We start from the raw sequence: 25,456 nt of genomic DNA on the forward strand, positions 1-25,456 counted from the left end.
GTGTGTGTGTGTGTGTGCATATGTGTGTGTTGGGGGGCAAGGTGCAAGGGAAATTTTAAGAAAACACGGACATGTGCTATTTTCAAATAACCCTTCTCTTGGGCTGTTCTCTCCCAGCAGGATGACAGTACCGATCTGAAGTGCCAGCTTCAGTTTGCCAAAGAGGAAGGCTCCCTGATGCGTAAAAAGATGGCCAAGCTGGGGAGGGAGAAAGATGCGCTGGAACAGGAGCTCCAGAAGTACAAGGCCCTGTATGGAGACGTGGACAGCCCTCTGCCCACCGGGGAAGCGGGTGGGCCACCCAGCACCAGGGAGGCGGAGCTGAAGCTGCGGCTGAAGCTGGTGGAAGAGGAGGCCAACATCCTGGGCCGGAAGATCGTGGAGCTAGAGGTGGAGAACCGGGGCCTCAAGGCGGAGATGGAGGACCTGCGGGTCCAGTATGAGCGAGAGGGTTCAGGCCGGGACCACGTGGCGAGCATTCCTACCTCACCCTTCGGCGACTCCCTGGAGTCCTCCGCGGAGCTCCGCCGGCACCTGCAGTTCGTGGAGGAGGAAGCCGAGCTGCTGCGGAGGTCCATATCCGAGATCGAAGACCACAACCGGCAACTGACGCACGAGCTGAGCAAGTTCAAGTTTGAGCCCCGGCCGGAGCCCGGGTGGCTGGCGGAGGGCGCGGGCAAGGGCGCGGGCAGCGGGGCCCCTCTGCAGGAGGAGCTCAAGTCGGCGCGGCTGCAGATCAATGAGCTGAGCGGGAAGGTGCTGAAGCTGCAGTACGAGAACCGGGTGCTGCTGTCCAACGTGCAGCGCTACGACCTGGCCGCGCACCTGGGCCCGCGCGCCCCGAGCCCCCGGGACAGCGACGCCGACAGCGACCAGGGCAAGAAGGAGAGCGATGGGGAGGAGGGCCGCCAGCCCCAGCCCAAGCGGGAGGGCCCTATTGGCGGCGAGAGCGACTCGGAGGACATGTTCGAGAAGACGTCGGGCTTCGGCAGCGGCAAGCCTTCGGAAGCGAGCGAGCCGTGCGCGGCGGAGCTCCTGCGGGCCAGGGAGGACACCGAGTGCTTGGCGAGCATAAAGCACGAGGCCGAGCGGCTGGAGCGGACCGTGGAGCGCCTCATCACGGACACCGCGGGCTTCGGCGACGACGCGGGGCTGCAGGGCAGTGGGGAGGCCTCACCGGGGGCTGACGTCCAGGGGGCAGGGGAGACGGGCGAGGGGGGCAAGAAGGAGCCCCCGCTGCTGGGGACCATCAACGCGAGGATGAAGGCTTTTAGGAAGGAGTTGCAGGCCTTCCTGGAGCAGGTGAACCGGATCGGGGACGGCCTGCGGGAGCGCCTGGAAGGCCTGTCCCCGCTGCCCCACCTCACAGAGTCTTCCAGCTTTCTCTCCACTGTGACCTCCGTGTCCCGGGACTCCCCGGTCGGGAACCTGGGGAAGGAGCTGGTCCCGGACCTGCAGGTAAGGGGGCTCCTGGCTCCGCCTCCCTGCTCCGTTTTGCTCTTCCTCCTCCTCGCTGGCATTGCTGCACTTGAACTCATTCTGCTCTCGGCTGCTTGGTTATGATTTCAAACCTGCATTGTACTAAAGCCTCAAGTGTCAACCAAACCCTTTCTATTGGTTGGGTTCTTTTTTTTTTTTTTTTAAATTTTCTTTTACTTCCTTGTTTCTTTTTCCTTTTTCCTCTTTATTTTTTTTTAACTGCGCCGCTGCTCTTGGCTTAGAGGCCCTCCCTCACAACACAAGGCTCACCCCAATGGAAGCGATAGGGACCGACGCAGTCCATCCTTTCTCTCTTTTTTTTTTTTTTTTTGGTGCCTCAAACGACTGGCCATCTCGATGAAGAAGCAGAGGAGTTTAAAACAAAGTACAAACTCATTTCACAGTCAGGATACTTAGCAGACTCGCTCAGGAGCACATGCGTCCCTACCTGGGTTGATGGTGGCCAGAGGGGCCCAGTGCGGGTCCCAGAGGCCCTAGGCAGCCAGGCCCACCCGCTCCCACTGGAAGATGAGCCAGAGTGGGGAGACGAGCCGGCCCGGGAAAAGGATGGCGCGGACGGAGAAGGTCGTTGCCCTCCCCGAGCCGAGGGCGAGGGCGGAGTGGAGCGGCCTTCCAAGGACTGCTTTCCTATGCATCGCCCTTGGGTGCATGACCCAGCTGCCGCCTGGATTATGGCTTTTGCTGCTCGACCACAAGTGAGGAAGGAGGAGCCTTGTTTCCGTATCCTTCGTGGGTAGTGTGCTTGCGGTCGAGTCTCTGATTCTCGCATCCCCGTTGCATGTGCCGTGTAACCGGTCTTCTGCCTTCCTCCCCCTCTGTGTCTCTTGTTTGCTCTGCAGATCTCTCAGATCGCTTTTGCTCATCCTCACTGTGGGTCTGTGCTCGTCCCTCTCGTGCGGCGCTGTGTCCATTCCTGCTTTTCCTCCTCCGGTGGTTTCCTTCGTCTACCTCACCCGTCTGTTTCCTTTAGCAGCCCCCTCCCTGCTCCTCCCTACCCCGCTCCCCCGTCCCCGCTCCTTCGTTGTTTATTGCAAATTAAAGACAAAACAAATCCGAATCCCTCCCCTGCACCTGACAGTCCAAACTGAGAGGTCAGCTGGAGTGGCAGCCGGGGCAGGAGCACGGGGACGAGCCGGAGCCTCTGCACCGCCGGGCCGACGGGGACGCCGGGAGCTGCCGGCTGGGAGGCCAGAGCTGCTTCAGTCTCGAGGTCAGCAACCGCCTGGCCCCATTGGCCAGCAACCCCCAACCTTCCACCCCTCCTTCGGCTGTGTGGTCGTGTGATGTTTCCTGCCTGGGTCCAGGGCCCTTAAGGGACGTGGTGGGCAGGTGCGGAACCAGGCGGGACTCCCCACGAAATCAGAATCCATTGCATGCGACTGGAATGGGAGGGTCCACACAGCGTGAAGGCGGGCAGACCGCCAGCTCCTTTGTCCGACAAGCATCGTCCTGCCTGTGGACGCTTGGAAACTCAGCAAGGCCCAGGGGACTGATCTGTGAGTGTTCTGTAGCTTCGTGTCAAACAGGAAAGAAAACAGGCATGAAAGCCAAGCACTGTCTTTGCTGGGCTGGAGGGAACTGTCCTTCCCTGTGTCTCATGTGGCCTGTCCTGTAGTTTCTGGTGGCAGGGCTCCAGCCAATGGGCAGAATCGGGGAGTGCACAACCGACCTGGGGGTTCTCTGTTGCCATAGCATCCTCTTGGTAGCAAAACTCCCGACCCCCATCGAGGCTACCAGAGATATTCCATCATATGAAACAGGGGTCGGCAGTCCTGTCGGTGGAAGCTCTTCCTGGCAAGTAATTCCACCTGTGACAGAGAGACAGGTGTCCCCAAGGAATGAATTCCTCTCTCTGATGCTGCTCGTCAAGGCAGTTTAGTGCAGGGCTAGAGTACCATGTTCCACACTAGACAAGGTCTGGCTGAAATTCTTAATTCATCAGTCCCAGTAGGGGTGTTACTGCTCAGCTCCAACCAATCCTGGTGACGGCAGGGGCGACAAAGACAGGGGACTCACTCCTGGAAGCACACTGAGCTCACTCAGCAGAAAAGTCAGGCGTTTGACTAGGAAGTGATGCTCGCCGAGGCTCTTGGGGTAGAGCCACGTCCTTTCAGCTCAACCTGCGGCCAATGCTGGGATGAGCTGTGGGTCCCTTGGTCCCAGTTGGGCACATGGGACTCCTGGTTCACCCAGACCTGAGTTCCCAGATCTTCAGTGTGGGCTTTTCCTTTGTCCTGTGGGAGAGTAGGTCACATCTCTACCCTCATTGATTTGGGCACACAGTGACCTGAAAACTGCCCTCAAAGCTTATGTAAAAGCAAATGTGGATTTAGGGATTGGTGTGTCTTATAACCTGTGAAACTTCTGCAGGAAACCCTGGTGATCAGCCTGTGCCCCACACAGGGGCTTCGTCTGAGAATGCTGGTTGCTTGGGCAGTAGCAAGCTCGCAGTTATGCACATTTCAAAACCAATGAATGATTCGTTCCCAGGGAGACACATTTCCTAGTCTTCAGTGAATACCGCACCCCTAGCTCTTTCTAGCAGGGAGGCCACACTGTGCTGAAATCCATTCTTGCCCTGGGCTTGAGCCCAGTTCTGTCCATTACCGGCTCTGTTTCTCAAGCATATCTCAGCCTCTGTTTTTGTATCTGTGATATGGGAAGAAAAATACTGTCCTAGCTACCTCCTGTGATTATATGTGGATGATTCTCAAAGCCGGGGAATTGCTGGCTGAGAAAGTAGCATGAACAGTGCTAAGTGCTGTGGGAAAGTAATAATAAGGAGTAATTGACTAATAATAAGGAGGGGAAAGGTGTCCTGCCACTGAAGCCTGCCAGGAGGGAAGGGATGTCACAGCTCCCCTAATTCTGGAACCAGTTTCCTCTGCCCACTGTAGCCCTTTCTCATCTTCCCCTGGCTGCTTCCCGATCTGCACAGGCATGGCTCCTGCTGAACACGGCAGCCCCATTCTCCAGGATAACAGTTTTAGGCTAACTGCTGCTTCCCTCCCATATGTTCATCGCTCAAGGCGTGTTACACGTCGCCTTGTTTAGCTAAACGCTGATAAGCTGTTGTTTAACACTGGGGTGTTGATAAGTTTCCCCGTTGCCTGCCACATACGCACATGGCATCGCATACCTTCAGAAACCATTGACTTGGGAAAGAGAAACCTAGTTCATTCACTCAGACTGAGTGTTCCGGGAAAATACACCTCCCTGAGAAGTAGATCGGCAGAGCTGGCCAGTGCCATGGGGTGACTTGGGATCACTGCATAGTATAGCTCAGAAGGGAATGTCAGGTCTTCAGGCAAATTCCCCCCTTCCGTGCAGGAGAAAACCACCTTTCTTGCCATGCTGTGTCACATCCTTTAAACATCTTCAGTTTCCTTTAATTTTACAGAGTTTGATGAGAAAGCTAAAAAGCTCACTGTGAAAGGCAAGTCCCAGAGAGCATCATTTCCTAAGAGGGGGCTAGTATCCATTGGGACTGAAACATCCTTTGTTCTGACTTTTTTATCCCTTAAGGCATTTCACACAGAAGACTCAATTATGTAGGCAAACACGTTCTATTTAAAAAAAAATTTTTTTAAAAGATAAGACGTATTCTAGAATCACTTGGACAGCTCTGTAGTTTTTCCTTTTATGATAGAAGCCCAGCATAGACCCCTTGGAGGTCTTAGAGGAGCTGCTCAGTCCCTGGGGTGGGTGTCCCCTGCTTAGTTTGGTCTTCCAGTATTACATGGGGGTTAAAGAATTGGACAATGGACAATGCTAGAGGCAGAACTCGTAAAAGCCTCTTAATGAAAACATCTCCAGATCCGTTGCCCAAAACTTTCCAATGAAGCTGTCATGAAACGGAGCACAGAGCTCCCATGCGTTGAGCGGGGCAGCCCGACCTAGAAGGAGCTCCCGATGGAGCCTCGTGCACACAGCCCTTTGACACCCTAGAGCACCCTGTAACTGCAGAAAAGGTGAACTCGGACACTTCCATCCAGAATGGGCCCAAGACTGAAGCCAATGTACCTCGAGTAATGTTCTTCCTTCTCTTACATTGCCCTTGAAATTACTAATTGTCTGTGCAAGCTGATTCATACTCTGCAAGTGTGAATTTTCTTTAGCTCTGTTCTGAATTCTTGGGAGTGGGGAGCTGAAAGGACGCCTAGTATCAACAGCTTCAAAGAGGAAAAAAAACTTTCTGAATTTGAGTTGAAGTTTTAACAAAGGATCAATTTCTCAAGTTCCATTTGTGAAATGCCCTCTCTGAAATCTGTGTAGATTTTCATGTTTGGGGTAAGAGGAGAGAAGGCGTATTCTTACTTTGGACGATTTGGGTGTTTGGGCTGGGTTAAGCCACTACTCGCAGTACTAGCACTGGTAAGAGCAAGCACACCAAGAAGGAGAAAAGGAAAAACCACCTTCGAACAGGGGAGCATTTCAGGAGGTGACGTATCTGTGCAGCAGAAGGCCTGCTGCTTGGGACACACGTACATCTTCAGGAGCAAAGGGAATATCCACACCCAGCACTCTTAAAACAGGAAGAGGTAGAACAAGCTGAAGTCAGAAGGCACTAGAACCCACTAACCCATTAATGTAAGCACACCAAAATTAGCTCAGAGGCAAAAAAAAAAAAAAAAAAAACCCAGACTTCAGAAGGACAGATATTTCTGGTGCCTATTCATCTGAGTAGATGTCCGCTAGATGCTCCTGCCGTGCACCAGATTTCTTCCCTGACTTTGCTCCCTGCAGGTCCTGACAAATCTGCGGAGAGATGCCGACTTGTTAAGAGAGAGCAGTGTGTAGAATACGCAGCTTGGAATGTGCGGGGCGCCTTAAAAATAGTTCTGAATGAGAAGTGGCCAAGCATGGGCCCTGGTCACGTTTCAGATATAAATGATACCGAGCCCATACCCAGAGGATTGAATTTCTAGATCAGAAATTTCAAAGAGCTCTCTTCCCGAGCTCCTCCTTTGATCCCTTAATCAACGACATACATGAAGCATTTGGGACCCCTCATGCCCCAGCTGTGAAATACCAGCCGTGGTAAAATGATGTGGGGTTTTATGCCAAGTATGTGTACACGGGCGTTGACCTCTTCTACGGCTTTTGGAAGAAGCAGTTACAAAACTGGCCAGAACAAAATGGAACTCACCAGAAAATGAAGTCCTGGGGATAGAGGTAGAATAGAGTCCTGTTATTTAAGGAGCATTGCTAATAGCGACTATAATGAAAAGCACTCCTGTTTTTGCTTCGAGATAATGCAGGCGACTTCTTAAGTGTGGAAAGTGATCTATAAGCCACTTTCTCTGAAGAGGTCCAGAAATTCCCATGGTAAAGTGGTGTGGGACTCAGCCACCTGGGGAAAGCACAAGTGGTGGCATTCAGTACATTGCCAGGGAAGGTGGTTGTGACATCGAACTCGCTACGTCTCCACAGCCTTGGGATCAAGTAAGGATGGTATTTGTTGCAATAGACTGCCTTACATAGAGAGAGGTCAAGGTAAATTTGATGTACAATCAGAATCTTAGGTAAGTGGGCCAAGGAAGGCTTTTAGAATCAACCTTTTGGGAATTTGGTAATGAAGGGAAGTATTTATTTTCTAGAGGACATCTATGTGTCATGTGAACACTTGGTCCTAATGTATGTGGTTGGATGCAATTGTGTGGCAGTGGAATAATTCTGGACAGAAACTTGGACTGTAGCATGTTCGTATTTTGTTTTTTGTAACACTGGAGTGACGGCATCCCAGCTAGGAACACTGAACTTGCCTGAGGGGTTTTAAGATTCCATCAGCAAAAATGGACAGTAAAATAAAACTTGTAGCAGATGAGGAAGTTTCTGTTGTTGACACATTTCCACGGGTGACAGGGAGCCACTATAGGTAAACCAGATGCCCCAGATGAATGACTTCGTAGGACTTCAAGGGTCCTTTTCATCTTCAAGGTGACCCTTTGAAGTTGTGGTTCCAATAGAGGGACACATTTTTAAATCAGTGCTTAGGTATGAGGCTCATATATTTGTTTAAAATAAAAAACAGTTTATCTACATTATTCACTAAGATTTAAGCCAAACTAACTCGTTTGGTTTCATGTATAGAAACTAAATTAACACGTCTTTGGTTTTCTTGAAAGTTAGGCTTAATTAGGATGCCTTTTTCTTTCTTTTTTAAAATTATTTTTATTTATTTATTTGACAGAGACACAGTGAGAGAGGGCACACAAGCAGGGGGAGTGGGAGAGGGAGAAGCAGGCTTCCTGTGGAGCAGGGAGCCCGATGTGGGGCTTGGTCCCAGGACCCTGGGACCATGACCTGAGCCGAAGGCAGACACGTAACAACTGAGCCACCCAGGCACCCCTGGGATGCCCTTTTCAACATCTCTGCATATGGAGGATTCTTGGACTAGTAGGAGATGTATCCAAATATGGAGGGTTTTTATATCTTAAATGTACAGAATAATGAGTAGCCAAAAAAAGTAAAACTGGGAAAAAAGTAGCCTGAGGCACATAAAGACACTTCTGTGCAAAGTGGGACACCCCAGGAGGGCAGGAATTTGGGGCAGCTTTATGTACTCATAAATCCTTAGTATAGTTCCGAGTACTATAGGTGCTCAATAAATACTTATTGAATAAAGTGCTGCCTAATAAAAGATATCTCTTTAAATAGGTAGCTGAATTCTCCCCCAAATTTAGGAAAATCTTCAGGGGTTGGGATTGGTTTGAGAAGGGAACATCAGAGCAGCAGTGTCTGTGGCTTTTAGGAGCAGGTTAGGGGGAGAGTTGCCAGAATTGGGAACCCAGAGCCTTAGGCATTAACAGCTGCATAGGAAGGACATAGGGCCTTGGGCCCAAGACAGGTGGAGAGAGCAATGACCCAGGGCCTCCAGGGGCTGCACACTGTGTAAGCCTCAGCTGGAGAGACGTCTGCCTATTGGTAGAGGGAAGCTTGTCTACCAGCCTGAAGTCTCCCCCTACATAACCATACCGGACAGTCAGCCTCACTGGGATCAGACTTTGAACTGATGTTACCTATTGGCTAGGAGTCCCCAAGGGAAGGAGAATTGGTGTTCTGTCACTGGCTTCTGGGAACACAAATCCGTCCTGGAGGCCCATCCTTAACCCAGGTTACATACAAGATCATAGCTAATCCCCACTGAAGATGAGCTCACAGTGCAAAACCGCAAACACACAAGCCAAAAACACGCTTCTGGAGCAAGAGCTAGCTGATGGCCAACAGCAGGATTCTACTCCCAGACACGCCTTCAGATTCTTCTAGAACATCAGAGATGACAAAGTAGGTGTGTTCACAACCTTGAAAGGCAGGCAAACAGGAGAAAAGATTAAGTCATTACTGGAAAAGACCATACGTTCTAAAAAACAATAAAGTAGTTCTCTTAAAAATGAGAAACTAGTCCTTGGCATAAGTTTAATGTGGGGAGAAATGCCTCTTTTCAGCGAGAACTGGAAGCCCAGCCTAGTAAATGTAAAAGTCTATAGTAATCATCTCTAGTAACCAGCAACTCCAAGAGGCATGATGGTCCTCAGTAGTTCCTGATTTCTTGAAAGCAGGATGAACTGAAATATCTAGCTTCCCGAAATGTTACCCAAAAGTTGGCAAATCCCCAGCGTCTCTGATTTTCTGTCGTCATCTTCTTCCTGTAAACTCTTGATCATCCCTTGTGCTAAAGGAGGAGATCTGCACTTCCCTCTATTCCCCCTGCATTTCCTGTTCTTGGGGCATGATATCTGGTCCCAACAACCCAGGTCACATCCCTTTAGGATGAGCGAACAGTATCCTCTGTGAGAAAGGACAGATTAGCTCATCAGAATGAACCAGTAGGTTCTATTTTAATTGCAACAATCCACTCTAGTTCCTGGATTTATGAACCCCTGCCTTCAAGCAGCATAAACCAAGTGGGTAAAACGTCATGCTTTGATTTTAGTAATGCCTGAGAATTTTAAATATGACCGTTTCCGTTTCTTAAAAAATATACTTTACTTAAAACATAATAGCCCCTACTTCTTGATCATTGCCATTTGGACATAAAAGGCACAAAAGACAGGCTTTTACCAAGAGGTAGAGTTTTCCAGTAAAGGGCATGAAAAAGGATTCCTTTAGCTATTTTTAACCCAAAATGTAATAAGCAGATCTTTGTGCAGTTCCTCTTAGGCAATGTGTGCAACTCAAAAGAGGTTTCTGGTCCCCAAAGACACCCCACCCCACTTATCCCTGGTGCTCAGAGGAAACAAAGGCACTCTTGACAGGGCAGGAAAATCTCTGCTAGGAAAGCCTGGGAGCAAATGAATGCTGCAACCTGGAATGAACTCAGGCAGTGAATCTTAAAGACCAACTTGTGTGAGCTGGTCATTGCCACCCCTGGCTCGGCCTGGGTGGCGGGGACGGTGGTGGCCCACGTTCGGGCGACACGCACCGCTAAGCACCTGTCTCCCAGGTGGGAGCTGAGGACGGCCGGGGTTGCCCATCACAGACAACCCCAGGGCCCTGAGTTGCCGCTGAACTCACTCCACTGCTACAGCGCCCGCCTATGCTGTGTCGCTCCGTGTGTGTCCCTGGCTTGTGCAGATGTCTGTCCTGCGTCTTCCCGTCAGGCAGAGTTCTCGATTCCACTAAACCCCTTCCTTTATCCCACCGATCAGCTCAGGGGCCCCCCTGTTTTACCTGAACAGAGTGTATCGCTAGAGGAGCTGCAGGGTCAGCTTACGCGGGCGACCAGACTGCATCAAGAGGAGACAGAGAAATTTACAAACAAGATTCGGAAGGTAAATATGTAACACAATTTCAGCACAACCAGGGCTCTGAGCGCAGAGCCCCCTGGAGACAGGTGACAGGATGTATTTGAAAGAGCGTTGTCTGTCACTCGCAGGCTCCTGGACTCCTGGATCCGGTTGAGCTGCCCCGAGGACATCTCATGAAGACAGCTGTCCATCTTCCTCCTCTAAAACATGCTTTTCACTATTTATGTTGTGGTCTCAGGAAGTTCTTCCTAACATCTGACCTACGTAGCCATAGCCAGCAAAGGAGCATCACAGAGGGCCTTAACACACCTGGACAGGAAAGGGTGTCCATAATAATCATAATAATCAGATTTGTAAGCTTTCCCAATGTTAGGTAAATTTTCTGAGAGAAATACCAGACCCACCCTCAACGGTTGTCTTCAGAAAACTGCCATTGATTGAGCTGCGGCCTTATTAACTCTCCTCGCTTATCTTAGAATTACCCGTTACTGGCTAATTATCCATGATCTGTTAAATCAGAGTTGTTAAATCCAGAATCTGTTAATTCCCAGAGTTGCTAGGAGAAGGGAGTCACAGACACGAGCCCTCACTTCCTAAATAATTTCACTTTTTTTTTTTTTCCCTGCACCAAAAGTTTATCCCTGGAAGTGAGTTTATCCTTGGAGATGCTAAGAGCAAAATAGCAGGGTGCCAGGTATGGTAGTACTTGGGTTCAAGACAAAGGAGTGTATTGAAGACAAGACTTGCCCCCATCCCCGCTCATCCTGCTCTTGTGCCCACTGGGAAGAGAACCCACGGCGGGACTCTGAGGGCTGCCGAGATGGGGAACGAAATCACCACTCTGTGTTCTCCCAGCTTGCAGTGCAGTAAAGATCTGGTGTTTTGACAGTGACCACGCCAGTCGCTGTGCACAGCCGGGGTCTTCCCAGAGCTGCCCCTCCCTCTTCACTGGCATTAACACATAGGATGGTGTCGACCACAGGCAGCCGTAGTCACAGCTCCATGGGTTTTGGAGCACTAATGGAGTCCTTTAGGAAAATAAGACAAAACAAAACTCAAAGCCTTGGTGTTTGGCCAAGAGGGAGTGTTAAATTGGGAGAGGACAGCTGATAACTACAAGGCTGACATTAGAATCCTCCCCCCCCACCCCCAGTCTGTGGAACAGAAAGCTTTCATTTAGCTACTATTGATATTATTTTTGTGCCCTTCTCTGTTCAGTAAGATTCTATTCACACCCCTTTGCTTAGTCATTACCGACATAGTCATTGTTTATTGCTTGGAAGAGCGCCTGTACCCATGTTGAAAAGCAGGAACTGAGCATAGAAATGGAAAACACTTCTTTTTCAGCAATGCTTTATTTCCCTAAGAGTTACTTGTAGCCAATGAGAATGTGGAATCCTAAGTGTAGAAGGAGGTTCTCAGCGTACTTTCCTGTTTGCTCCCCACCATCTGTGGCCGAGGACCTTGCCTCCAGGACAATCCCTGCTGCCCCATCCGCCCACCTCGCTCTCCCGCTCTCTGTGGGCCTTTCCATCAGCTTGCTTTCTCCTGTCTTCTGAGGGTGGTGCACACTAGAAGGCTTAGGAAACCAAGGAGAAGGGGTTCCACTTAACCTCCCCCCCACCCCCGCTTCCAATTGCAGTGTGCCTTTTGCAGGCCCACAAACAGAGGGCAAAGGGAATCGGCATGGAAGTCCGCTGTGAGCCGTCCATCTGAGAAACGATTTTCCTGAAGCTTAGAGACCTCCAAAAAACACCACGGGAGACTTGACAAGGAGAACTGACGATAGCACCTTGGTTTGAAATAGCGTTTCCTTCCGAATCGGAAAACCCTTGAGGTTTCCTAAATAGTACACCTCTCAAGGAGTTTCCTGGGCTTTGGGGGAGTCTGTGTTTCCCGTCCCAGGGGCAACTTGATCAAAACTTGGTTTGGTGTTGCGGCACATTGGAATAGCTGCCGTCACACTCGTGTCTCTCTTTCCATTCAAGATGGAGGAGGAGCACCTCTATGCCTTAAGGTGGAAAGAACTAGAAATGCACAGCCTGGCTTTGCAAAACACCCTCCATGAGCGAACCTGGAGTGACGAGAGGAATCTGATGCAGCAGGAGCTCCGGTCCTTGAAGCAGAACATTTTCCTGTTCTATGTCAAACTCCGGTGGCTGCTGAAGCATTGGAGGCAAGGGAAGCAGATGGAGGAGGAAGGCGAGGACTTCACTGAGGTACCCCACCCCCCCGCCGCCCCCACGGACAGTTCATTTTATTTGTGTCCGTTTTGTTCTTGACCCCCGGGCCCTGCTGTCCCTCTACCCCCCTACACACAAAGTCACATTCTGTTACTTAGGATGATTTTATCAAGCCCAATCCAGGCATGGGAAATGCAACATGTTGTCCAGTTCTATATTAGACCAAGAATTCTTTTTTTTTTTTTTTTTAAGATTTTATTTTATTTATTTGTCATAGAGAGAGAAGTGAGAGCAAGCACAGGCAGACAGAGTGGCAGGCAGAGGCAGAGGGAGAAGCAGGCTTCCTGCCAAGCAAGGAGCCCGATGTGGGACTCGATCCCAGGACGCTGGGATCATGACCTGAGCCGAAGGCAGCCGCTTAACCAACTGAGCCACCCAGGCGTCCCTAGACCAAGAATTCTGTGCTGTCTCCTGGCCTCCTTGTCAGAGCCCTTGTCTCGAACTCCGCTGTGCGGCGAAGCTGTGTGGCCATTTTTTCCCCTTGCTGACCTTTGAAGTCGTGCGCATTGTCACCCTGAGGTCCTGTGGGTCTCTTGAGAAGCCTTGCTGGTTTGTCAGACTGAGTTCTGAATCTTTCTGTCTCCTTTCCGTTTTGGTTTTTTGTTCCTAAATGCTAGAGCCCGTTCTGCCCATGTGGTTTGATAAGGGTCTCTGCTCTGCTCCAGATGGGTCTGCATTTTGCCACCTCTGACATTTGCATACGTGCCCCCCCCCCCCCTTCTGCCTGCACTCCCAGATTCATCACAGAAATAGCACAGAGTCATTTGCTTTCTGGTTGATTCTGACTGATTCAGTCCCTGTGGCCTTTAGCCCTGTGGGCTCCTTCGGGCCTTGCCTTTTGGCCACTGCCATGGGGTGTGCACTGGGCAGCCACACCCCTGGCTCCTTTGTCTGCTGCTTCAGGGCCTCGTGAATATTGGTTTCCTCTTAGCCCCCAGAGAGTTTTCATCTGCTTTTCACTGTATGTAATTTTAAGTCATCCTAGGAAGGGGCAGATACCGTTGTTTCTTTCTTTGGGGAGGAAAGTCCTCCCAAATTAATTCAGCCTGCTTCCAGATAACCTTGACATTGAAAACCACCTTTGTGCAAAGCCTAGAAGTGCTTGTAAAGTTGACTGCTGATCAGTGCTTTGGAGTTCCTCCTCCTCCAGCTTATAATACCGTACCTGTCATCAATACTGATTTATAAATAATAAAACTTTTCATTATCAAAATAAGTTACAGTCAAATTTCCGATCTTTTCTGACCGATTGCATATCCACAGTGTGCTGTTTCCGTGAAGAAGGTGGCCAGTGAATGAAATGGGCTAACTGAGCATGTTCAGGAAAGGGCTGAGAAGTCAAGACATGATAACCCATAAAGGGGAGAATTACCCTCAAGCAATAAACCAGGCTGCAAGCAAAGGGGTCGGGTAGAGCTGTGACTGTTGTCTCCTGCTGTTTTCAGAGTGAGCATCCAGAGACCCTCCCCAGGCTCGGTGAGCTTGGAGTTCAGGGGGAGCCCAAGGGGGACAGCCCAGACCGAGATGACAACAGTCCAGGCTGCGGCTTTTCGATGGGAGAGCATTCTGCACACCCCGCGGTGCAAACGGGTGACCACGGATCGAGGCTGCAGCCTACACACGGGGGACAGCTCCACAGGCAGGTGGGTGCCAAGGTTCCAGCTCTTCATGTGACCCACACCTGAGAATAGACTCCTAGCCTACGTCTGGGTCATCGTACTTTATGTGCTGTGTTCTGGGGAGTGGAAAACACTGAGCGCCTGTGGTGGCCTGTCACTGTGCTTGTGCTAGAAATCATATCATTAAGGCTTTATTTCAGCATCAGCCCATTGGTCCATTTGCCTTACACATGTCAATAAGGGGCATGGTAGGATCCGATCAATTGGAAGGGCCAGCAAACGTACCTGAGAAGGAGAAGGGGGACTTATAGAGTGGTGTGTAGAAGGATCTGTGACTTCAGAAAGGCTGACTGTTCTTCCACGAAAGAGACTTTACCGGGGGCAGCACCCTCCTTGGGGCCAGAACAAGAAGGTACAGGGGCTCTTCTTGTTGATGTTTGGCTGAATGGATATCGGCAGCCTCACGAATTAGGCAACCTCTTGCATAAGGAGGAAAGAAAAAGTTTTTTTTTTTTAATCCCAAACATGTATAAAGTGTTTCAAGTTCTTTTTGGGCCACTCGAAAAAAAATTTTTTTTTTATGACACTTAGAAAAACTGAAAAGCGTATATGGAGATGGGATTTCAGTGCATAATATGAAATCATTATGAATACCAAATGTCACATTTATTAATTATTAAGCAGATAGCCCCTGCTTAATCAGCCAGAAGATACTATTGATGCCGCCCACTACAAAACAGCAGCTGTGTCGGCTTTGGCGTGCTGAGAGACCCTGGGAAGTACCCAGCGTTAAAGCTTCCTTCCTCGCAGCCTTCCTGGTCTGAGTCTTTTCCGATCCTGTGTTGCTTCTTTGAGGGTTCTGCAGGGCAGAGCCAGAAGCCCCAAGCCCTAGACTCTTGGCTCTGGCAGGGAGGGGCAGGTCCGGGTGGGCCCGAAGTGCACAGTGACCCAGGGTGGGGCGGTGTGGCTCCCGAACCACAGACATTTCTGGCCACGCCCTGTGTGCTGGACCCCACAGCTGCGGCTCCTCCCTCCGAGCCTCAGAGGGTCAAGTGGGAGAGGGTTGTCATCAGAACTCTGGCTCAGCTCCAAATGAGAAAAATCGTGATGTCTGAGCGCAGGCCTCAGGGCTGTGTGTCTTTCCCCAACCCTACTCCCCGCCGCCCCGGTCTGCTTTCTCTTCTTAGACAAATCAGATTTTCACAACTAAAGAGCTGTTTTCTCTGCACGCCCATCCGCCCTTCGTTTCCCCTGAATAATATGACTCAAGAAAGAGGTTGCACTTTCAAATGAATGTTTAATTACACTTATTAGGAAGTTTGTCATTATGCCAGGGTCCCTGGGGAGTTCTTAACGCGTGGAGTGAGTTTTCCAGCAATGGCTCTAGTTAGGAAATACAACGCTACCTTGCAAATAATCCTCAAAAACCTACCGCTTTTACCATTTTTCAAAGAGATGTCAGGCAGTTCTGTAAAGCATCTGGGATTAACTCAGAGAGCACCCAGTGACTGACTGCCTCTTAACCCTAAACCTGTTGTGTCTCAGGTCACGTGTTGGGTGTTTCCAGCCTGTGCGTCCAGACGCTTAGGAAAAGGGAAAAAATGTAACACATCTGGTTTTCTAAACAGTTCTCACGGAAAATGTTACCCTGGGGGTGGAAAATAATGTAAAGTCAGTCAGCTGGAACCTCACATTCAGCATATTTTAACATCATCTCTCTTTGCCCGCTCCTTCCAAAGCTGATTTTTTTCGTTAGTCCCCTCGGAAGTGGCAGTGGGAGTCGTGAATTTCCACTTTGTATGGTGTGCAAAAGAGGCCAATGGGGCGGGGGCGGGGGGCAGCCTGCAGGACAGGGTGCGGCCTGGCAGAATCCAGGTGGCCTTTCATGGCCCCATCTGTCTACAGGAGTCAAGTGCATGAAGCCGTCCGCCCGAGGACAGAAGATTAATGCGCTCTACTGTACGACAGCTGGTAGCCTGGGAGCGAACGTTCTCCGTTAGCAGATTTGCCTGCCCTTCCGTGGCATGGGTATTAGCTAGGCAGCCTGCCCGCAAGAGCAGGGACACGTGTCCCAGAGAGCCGCACCCTATTCAGAAACTCTGAGAACCTGCCAAGGTGATAAGCAGCACGGCGAGGTGGCCTACCTCCTATCCCAAGGCTAAACACGCCAGGGACCTAATTCCCCGGGCCTTGGACTTCTGCTGTGTGTCATAGTGAGCATTCTCACAGTTGAACACAGTGGATGGCAAAATGCATCATTGTCCAAAGTGGTTAAAAAAAAAGAAAAAGAAAAATGTGTGTGTATCAAGTCACCCTTGGGAATAGTTCATGAAAGATCATCAGGTTGGAAAATGTTCAGCCGTGTGAATGTTCCCCATCGACTGATTTTTAGTTACAGAACTAGTGATCTGGCGGCCGCGACCTGATTGTCCTCGAGAACAGAAAGCACTTTCAGTTTGCCCGGCCTTCTGGAAGAGCTGGAAAATAGGCAAAAGCTTATTGTATCGCTCTCACTAAGCTCCGGGACGCTGGCCACGACATGAAGCTTTTGAGACCCACATAGGCATTTTATGCTTACTAGGAGTTCCCCAAATTAAGATTTTTAATGCAAGGTGACTAAGAGCCCCAGCAATATGGCCCCGTGGTTCCACTAGCTAATTGTCTATGAATTGGATTAATTTATTCAAAGAGAAGTTACTTTTTCATCCAGGGAGAGGATATAATATTCTTTATTAAAGCAGCTAAGCATAAATATATAGAACCTAATTTAAAATTCAGAGCAAGAGCTGATGAAATTATGTTTCACGTTAGTCTTCACCCACAGCGGCTCCCTGAAGATTCCCCCCTCAGGACCCGCTTTAGAAATGACTAGCATCTGTTCCCCAGGACCTTTATCACTCAACTCATCCAGGACTCGTCTGGGGCTCAGGGCCTTCAGAAGCCCCCCATGGTAGAAGTCAGCCTCTCTCTTGTAGACCGACTGCCTTTGGCACCTTGGGCCTCCCAGTTGACTCATCTTGGTGCCCACCTTTTTTGCTTTGCCCAAGATGTGGAAACTTCCAGAAACAGCACCTCTGCCAGACAAGAAACGTACAGTTCTGTATGTCAGAAACTGTGATCTGCTCTGACTTTTTTTTTTTTTCCCCCAATAAAGAAGCCCTTCTCTTGAGCCTGGATCACTTTTACCTTCAATTTTTTATGTACTATGATTCATTTTTCAGATTCTACAACTTTATAACCTCCCCTAAGAGACATGCAACTCTTTGTATAAGGAACCAGACTAGAGCTTATGATTATGAAACATTTTATGTTGGCGATGTGTTTTTGTCTGTTATTGTTACTGTGCAAATAGCACAGGCACAGGAGTGAAGAACCACAAGTACTAGAGGATACTCAGGAAAGGACTCTCTGGCCCCTTCCCTGCCACCCAGCGTCAGCCACCATCAGCAGTAAACCCTAAACCTTGCTCATACGTGATTTCTTCCCCTCTGGCCACTTGATTTTCATCACATCTGCCCTGGTTTTCTTGGAGCCTTTGGCTGATAACCTGTGTTATAACTTACTAAATATATGTCCATCTTTCTTTCACAAGCCTACATCTACTCTTGGGAAGCTCTCTGAAAATTACAGTGACCTGCCCTGAGAAGCCCTTGTGGCCTGGATCACTGGGCATGTTCTCAGCCAAAGGACAGATGATTTTTAAAAATTTTTTTAAAGATTTTATTTATTTATTTGACAGGAAGAGAGATCATAAGTAGGCACAGAGGCAGGCAGAGAGAGGGGGGAAGAAGGCTCCCCGCTGAGCAGAGAGCCCTATGTGGGGCTCGATCCCAGGACCCTGAGATCATGACCTGAGCTGAAGGCAGAGGTAACCCACTGAGCCACCCAGGTGCCCCTGTACATAAATGAATTTCTCATCTCTATAACCCTCTACCGGGGATTTTCATGGCTGGTCTTCAGTGACTCATTCTCTTAACTGTGGGAGGAGAGTCGTTTTAGAAAAGAATCTTAAAATTAATCTGAATGAAACAATGAAAGTAAGAATGACAAATGGCTTCTTTATTAAAATGTGTCAATGTATCCTTTTGGTCTGATCTCACAGTAAAGGACTTATCCTGGGATTCTTGCAGGTAGAGGAATTGAATAGGATATGAGGTCCCCCTCTTTATAAGTATGAAATAGGAACTACGCCTGTGCTGGGGTTCAGGCACAGCTACCATAGCATTCTGGAACTCCCTGCCTATGTCTGCTAGCCTAGATGAGCACGAAGTAGAGGCCACCTGGCTCTCTGTGGGTCAGCCTATAGTGGCCGGTCAGTGCATCTGTTCCAACTTTCTATTAAACCCATCTCCCAAATTAAGGGCTTTGAGACCAGCAAAGTGGTTGGTGGTAGTTTAGGTCTTTCATAGAATTATGAAACACCTTATCTTAGAAATCTTGGCAAGAATGATTTTATGAAGTAGTTGTCATTACATCACAAATATTTTGGTGTGTTCTCTTTCCCAGAAGCTTCCTTTTTACTTTCTATTAGTAATATTTATTGTATTTTGGGGTAGTAGTCTTATTGGCAGAAGCCCAACCTTGAACCTGTAATAAAGTTAGCACTTTATAGCACAAGCTCCTAATCCCAATTTTGGGATCATTGCAAGCCTTGCCAAAGAGAGATGAACTTGGAACGGCTGAAATAACCTAAGCCTGCAGAAAAGGAAATGGTGGCAGCGATTTTATCCTGCTTCTACACAAGAAAACCAGCCAGCTGATCTTGAAGAGGTTGAAAAATTGGTGTTTTTGATTGAAATTGACCTACACTTAACAGATCTATAAACTAAAAGGTTGCATAATTGGGCCCCTGGCATAGAAGTTTCAGAAAGTTCTGTAGCCAAGACGACTTTCACCCAAAGACCTCTAAATGGCCCAAAGAATCTTGATGCCGTTCTTAACGTTATTAGGGTCGTCTTTTTACAGAAAGCATTGCCCAACAAGGGCCCCCACAGAGGAAAAATGTAAGACAAGGCATTCTTTCAGGATGGCTTACTAATACTATTTCCATTGATCTGGGGATGGAATTTGTTTCCAGAGATGAGGTGGCTTCTCTTAGGCAAAATTTAAAGAAAAAACAAAAACAGAAACAAAAACAAAAACAAAAAAGCCTGGGTAGTGTATAATGTCAGAATTTAGATATAGATAGGTTGGCTCCGTTTGTCCAGCCTCGGGTGGGACAGACCGGGAGTGCAGTCTGCGCTGTGCACCTCCTGCCTGGAAGAGCCCGGCGGTTGCTGCGTTTGCGCATGCTCTGGTTCCTCCACTGTCACCCAGGGAACGGGATGGTACGCGCCCAGGATTGATGAGAGAGGCCAATGAGATCCTGCCGGTGAGCGATGGGCACACCTGACTTAGCACCCCCTCTATTAGAGACAATTAGTATTACTTTTCATTATTGGGTTTTTGTACCTGAAGAGGTTTGAAGTATCCTGCCCATCTGGGTCTTCAGAAATTTTTATTTGGACCTCAGTTCTCGATGTTGTACACCAATGGTGGAGAGAGCTAGTCTGGCTTCTTGCAGTGACACATGCTGCTCCTGGGTGATTATCACAAGTACAATAACATCCATTCCGTGCACTCTCTTGCTCCCTTTGGCCACCTTCGTCCCAGAGCAATTTTTGAACTCATTCCGTGGCGATCAATATTATACTGGTATAATAGCACATTATGATAATTATACTGACCCAATTGTGCATGAAAACGTTAAGGCTTAATTTTATTTAATCTGGTATTTGCTAATGCCAGAAAATACTTATTTCCAGAAGAACCAAAATTTCAGTCTGCAAAAAGACTTTTCTGTGAATTCCTCCTTTCAAGGACCACAAATTCTGGTCCTCATGTTATCAGAACCATTTGGTGTGGGGCTAGAAACCCCGCAGTCTGATGATACTCACAAAGTAAGGTTCGTAAGGAGATATTGATTACATACAAGAATTGATTACATGATTTTCTTTGTTTTCTTCAGTGAGAATTAAATGACTACACAGAGACTAGATCAAAATTAGTCCCATTACTTTATGCTTAAAATACTCTGACTTAAAAAGTAGTGATTTTTTAAGTTTAAAATCCAGAGATGAAAAGAGCTTATGATGGCGTGTGTGGGTGGCTCAGTCGTTTGAGCATCTGCCTTTGGCTCAGGTCATGACCCAAGGTCCTGGGATCAAGCCCCACATCAGGCGCTCTGCTCTGTGGGGGAGTCTACTTCTCTATCTCCCTCTGCCTGTTGCTCTCCCTGCTTGTGCTCTCTCTTGCTCTCAAATAAATAAAAAAATTTTTTAGAAATAGCATATGAATCTACTATAAAGCATAGTTTTTCTCAAATTCTGTACTCAAAAAGGTATGTATTTCTGAAAAGATTATTACAACACTTCTGACTCACCTGCACTTGCATAATTTTTAAAAACCTTTGGCGTAGAGTTGAAAGAAACTGTTCTGCATTTATTACAGTTGTATATGTATCCTGAGCACCTCTTTGAGTGTAGTGGTAATTTACTTACATTTTGGTTGGAAGGAACGTGTAGGATTTTTAGAAGGCTCTCTGGCTGCTGAATCTTTCAGACGTTGTCTAGATTGTACTCTTACTGGTTTTAGTCTCAGAGCTATTCAAGTAACAATTGACGGTCAAGGGGAGAAAAACCAAACAGCTATAAATGTTAACAAACAGGCCTTTCTACCCCCATTGAAAGTCTACCGCATCTAATATTAGAACTGCAGACAATTTACAGGGAAAACTGGGGCGTTTTCAGTAATAAAACTCATGTTAAAGAGCTTCTCTTTTCTAATTCAACTCTCTCTAAATCTAAACGTATAGATAGCCAGAGTATCTTAAATTCTTCCCAAAGGTGGCTGTCCATTTTCATCTCTGTGCATGGGTGTTTAAGGGATTAATGAGATGGTTTTAGAAGCATGACAGACTCTCCATCTGGTGGAGGAGAGCTGGGGGCTCCGTCCTGCTGCCCTGGGCACAAGAGGGCTATCAAGCAGTGGGGGGGGGGGGGGGTGTCTCTGAGAGTAAGGTGCTCTGTGTCCCCAGAGTCGAGACAGTCTGACTCCAGCAGTACTGAGAGAGCTTTGATTCTACCTGCCTTGTACATGAACCCAACAAGATGGCCCTGGAACCAGTCTGGGAGCTCAGGATGCACTTTTAGTGTTTTCTGTTGGATTGGAAGGGATGAGCTCGTGGCATTTTTACTATCCAAATATCGTAATTGATTCAGTATTTAATTCTCTTGGACCGGCCTTTCTGATACAATGCCCATGCTGAAACGTACAAAGACAGCAGTCATGCTTTTGAAATGTGCTTTCCAAGGGCAGGGTGAGTTTTAGAAAATAAAAAATCTTTTAAGTTAGGTGTAAGCAGATTAGTGATAAAAATCCTTTTTTCATTAATCACACCTGTTTACATACTTCATTTGAGATGAGCATTGTGTGGGCCGCAGGAAACATGGTTGTGGGTCGGGTTTTGTCTGTCTCCATGCACTCACATTGGTGGTGGGGTGGTCAGGGGAGGCACAGGGAGAACAAGCAGGTGCATGGTTACTGGTGATGTTGGTGCAGCCCAAAGGACGGACACAGTGATTCTGTCTCAGAAGACCATGAGGAAGCCATCATGCATGTTAAACATTTACATTTGATTTTGATTAAAGCTCAAAATGGCCTCCCCCATGGCCATACTTATCCATCCAAGTTAGAGTATGACTACCCTATGTTGATAAGAGACACAGAACCTTTATTTTTTCTCTTCTGATTCAACGGCTGGTATTAAAATGACAACATATATAGGTGAGTGTTTATATCTTGCCAGATCTGCATTCCCAACCTTCGCTGCGGATGTCTGAAATCACACTGGACTTCCTCGCAGCCCTGCCTTCCGGGCGCCCTGTGGCCTCCTACAGCTTCTTCCCTTCTGTTTCTGGGCCCGGAGCACCAGCCCTGAGTGCGGGGTTCCCCCTTCCTGTTCGACCAGGCCCTTAGCGGCCTCAGCTCCGGGAGCCTCACAGCTGGCAGCATAGGGACCCTAGGGCTCTGTCCCACAAGCTGCAGACTTTCCGCCTGTTGTGTACCCATTGCAATGGCCCCTTGGACGCAACCCAGCACCCCCTTGAAGCCATGACCTAAAGAATAACCTTACATGACAGAACCAACTCCATGTTCGCTCTCGCAGGTGGTGGAAAACCAGCAGCTATTCGGGGCACTCAAGAGCCTGCTGGAGGACCTGCGCACTGAGCTGCGCGAGGACGAGCACGCACGGCGGCGGCTGCAGCAGCAGTACGCCAGCGACAAGGCCGCCTGGGACGTGGAGTGGGCCGCGCTCAAGTGCCGCCTGGAACAGGTACCTGCCCGTGGGGGTCCCCCCTGCTCCCGCTGCGGGGCCTCTGCCATCTGGGCCAGATGGGGAGAAGACACAGTCGACAAATCTGCAGTGACGGTAGACCAAAGAGCTAGGACTCGGAGGGAAAAGCCGGGAATGGCTGCCTGCTTGCTCGCTCGCTCTTTTTAAAATCCCCAGCTTCGGCGCGCCTGGGTGGCTCAGCCCGTAGAGCATCTGACTCTCGATCTCAGCTCAGATCTTGATCACTGGGGTCATGAGTTGAAGCCCTGTCTTGGGCTCCATGCTGAGCGTGGAGCCCGCTTAGGGAAAAAAAAATAATTCCCAGCCTTTTCAAGGCACCTTCTTCTCCCTTCTATTCCCTCTCCCAAGTATGAAGCACAGTCCCCGCCAAGCGCTTTTTGACAGCAGCATTTATTTTTCCATTCTGTGTTGAACAAGGCTGTATTTAGCCCCATCAAGGGGTGGCCAACATGAAGTGGTGATCGGAACACACAGTCATAGTTCAGACAGGTGCAAAGAAAATGCAGAGCGTGGCCTAGTTATCTTTGAAAAAGACAAACATGCATTCCTCTAGATTTCTCTAAATACTGAAAAGAGCTTGTAGACCTTCTACTACAAGCCCTAGAAATCTGATTAGTATCTCGGTCCTTATTTCCCCCAGAGGAAAGGGAGGCCCAGAGGAAGTGGCTGGTCTCAGATCATGGAAGCTTTAGTGCTTGAGTAGAGAGAACGGGGTCTTACCTCCATCTTCCCAACCAAGCAGAGCCGTCTCAGAGATTTTAGACCAAGGCCATAGTTGTTAAGGTCAGACATCACCAGAAACGTTCTTTTCTAAGCGTTTTCTCCCTGGAAACCCTTATAAGCAATATCACGTCCTGCCCCGGGTCCTCTTGTTCTGATTATTTCTCCAGGTTTCTTCCAGCCCCGTGGTCACAATGGGAGGAAAAGTCTGTGCATCTTTGATCATCTACTTTCTAAGTCCTATTTTGAGGCATATCTTAAATTAAAATTTTATATGAATTGGCTAGGTCTTAAAAGAAAAAAAAATTGCCCAGAAAGGAGACATCTTCCAAGTGGCCTTGATAAAAGATGAAAGAGCCTGTCATGTCAAAAGAAAACAGTGCTCCCCCCACCCCCCACCCGGCCTGGTACCCACAAGTTCAGTGGCATGGCCAGCTGCCCCAGGGGAGCCCTGGATTCAGGTTCACAGCCCCCAGTAGAGTGGAGACACTGCCTTCTCCACAGAGGAAGCAGCAAAGCAGGGCAAAACGGAAGCATCAGGCCGGGCTGCTGGAGCCGCTGACCCAGTTACAAATCCTGTCTCCTTCCTGGTGGGAGAGTCTTACTAGAGGCTCTGTTTATCTTAGTGCACAGCCTGAAGAGTCAGGAGTGGAGACAAAATGAGTAAGATGCTCTCTGGTGAGCTGCCTTTAAACCTATTTTAAAATATGTTTATGGGGGAGAAAGCTAAATATTTTCGCAGATATAAATGTAGCTAAAGAAAGGAGGCCTAATCTTTGATGTGAGCCAATTTCAAAATATTTCATCTTTGTTTTAGAGAAACCTGGTGGCCACCCACATGCATGCTACACATAAAGCCTCAGGGAGAATCACTAGACACCATGAAATAAAATTAGGACTTCCAACTTAGAAGCCAGGTGGTAATAGGTAAAGATTCATCTTCTGCCCAGATCATTTTAAGAAGTTTCTAAAACCACTGCAGACCAAGAAACAATGAATGTGGGCTGAAGCTAGTTTCTTTGTAATACTCCCATCTTTACTCTTCTTCTACTTAAAAGCAAAACAGGAAAATTCTACCAAAAGTTAAGTATTTTATCTCCATGGAGGTCATGTTGTGTCCCTGGCCGAATTGGCGATTCTATCAGTTCACTCCCAAGTCAGACCTTGTCCTAGATGCCAAGGATCCAGCAACGGAGAAGACCTTTCTTAAAGGGGTTCTCAGTGCAGTGGGAGACCCAGACCAGGGCTGTAATTTATAATAGTGTGATCAGTGCCCCACCAGGCCTATACACAGTGCTGTTAGGAAGTAGGGGGTATGTTGGCCATGCACCTCAACCTGAGGGTTCAGGGAGGGATTGTTTGTGAAAGTCCTGCTTAGAATGAGTCTCAGAAGATGAATACAAGTGGGTACATGGAAAAGGAGAGAAAGGATGTTTCAAAGGAAAAAAGCATCATGAAAAAAGGAGTATCTTTGAGGACCTGCACCTAGTGAGGTATGAGGAAAAAGAATGTGCCAAAGTGGGCGCCTGGGTGGCTCAGTGGGTTAAGCCGCTGCCTTCGGCTCAGGTCATGATCTCGGGGTCCTGGGATCGAGTCCCGCATCGGGCTCTCTGCTCAGCGGGGGGCCTGCTTCCCTTCCTCTCTCTCTGCCTGCCTCTCTGCCTACTTGTGATTTCTCTCTGTCAAATAAATAAATAAAATCTTTAAAAAAAAAAAAAAAAAAGAATGTGCCAAAGATTGAAACATTAATCCTGATTTTATCATGGAAGTAAAGCATTTTGGTTTACATTTTTAAAACATTTTTCTGGCTTCAAGGAAAAGAATGGATTAGAACCCATTAGAATTGAATGGAGTAACATGGTCCGTAGGTAAAAATCCAGCAGTCTGCTGAACTAGAATAGAAAAAGATGCATCCTTACACTCACGGATCTTTCACTAAAATCGATCATGTTCTGTAGCAACGGTGTGTTCCCAACTCCCTCTGCTCTTGTTGTCATACCTTACTTCTATAAACAAACAATACACTGCAACTGGTTTTGCTTTAGACACTCAGTAATACTTTAAAGCAAATTTAAAAATAGGAGGAAATGAGCTTGTATTTGTATTTCTTTTGTCATTTGCATTGTTCATTTTTTGTGTAGATCAGAGTGTCTCTTAGTATCCTAATCCTTCTGCCTGAAAACTTCCATCATTTCTTGAAGTGCAGGTCTGCCGGCAGTGATTTTTTTT

The 25,456-nt window shown here is 48.3% G+C and overlaps 1 protein-coding gene across 6 annotated transcripts in view; it reads left to right on the top strand.

Annotated features, from left to right (window-relative positions):
- Positions 1-25,456, top strand: part of MTCL1 (microtubule crosslinking factor 1) — a 125,286-nt gene that overhangs the window by 79,536 nt on the left and 20,294 nt on the right. For 3 of the 6 annotated variants that reach the window (XM_032309567.1, XM_032309568.1, XM_032309570.1), the window contains 6 exons: positions 121-1,458; positions 2,579-2,710; positions 10,152-10,274; positions 12,239-12,469; positions 13,939-14,136; positions 22,319-22,486. In XM_032309567.1, the coding sequence (XP_032165458.1) occupies positions 121-1,458; positions 2,579-2,710; positions 10,152-10,274; positions 12,239-12,469; positions 13,939-14,136; positions 22,319-22,486 (2,190 nt within the window). The remainder of the gene's footprint in view (positions 1-120; positions 1,459-2,578; positions 2,711-10,151; positions 10,275-12,238; positions 12,470-13,938; positions 14,137-22,318; positions 22,487-25,456) is intronic. The other 3 variants (XM_032309566.1, XM_032309565.1, XM_032309569.1) reach the window with 2 other exon arrangements.

This window comes from Mustela erminea, chromosome 13 (genome assembly GCF_009829155.1).
Source record: "Mustela erminea isolate mMusErm1 chromosome 13, mMusErm1.Pri, whole genome shotgun sequence".
NCBI classification, from domain to species: Eukaryota; Metazoa; Chordata; class Mammalia; order Carnivora; family Mustelidae; genus Mustela; species Mustela erminea.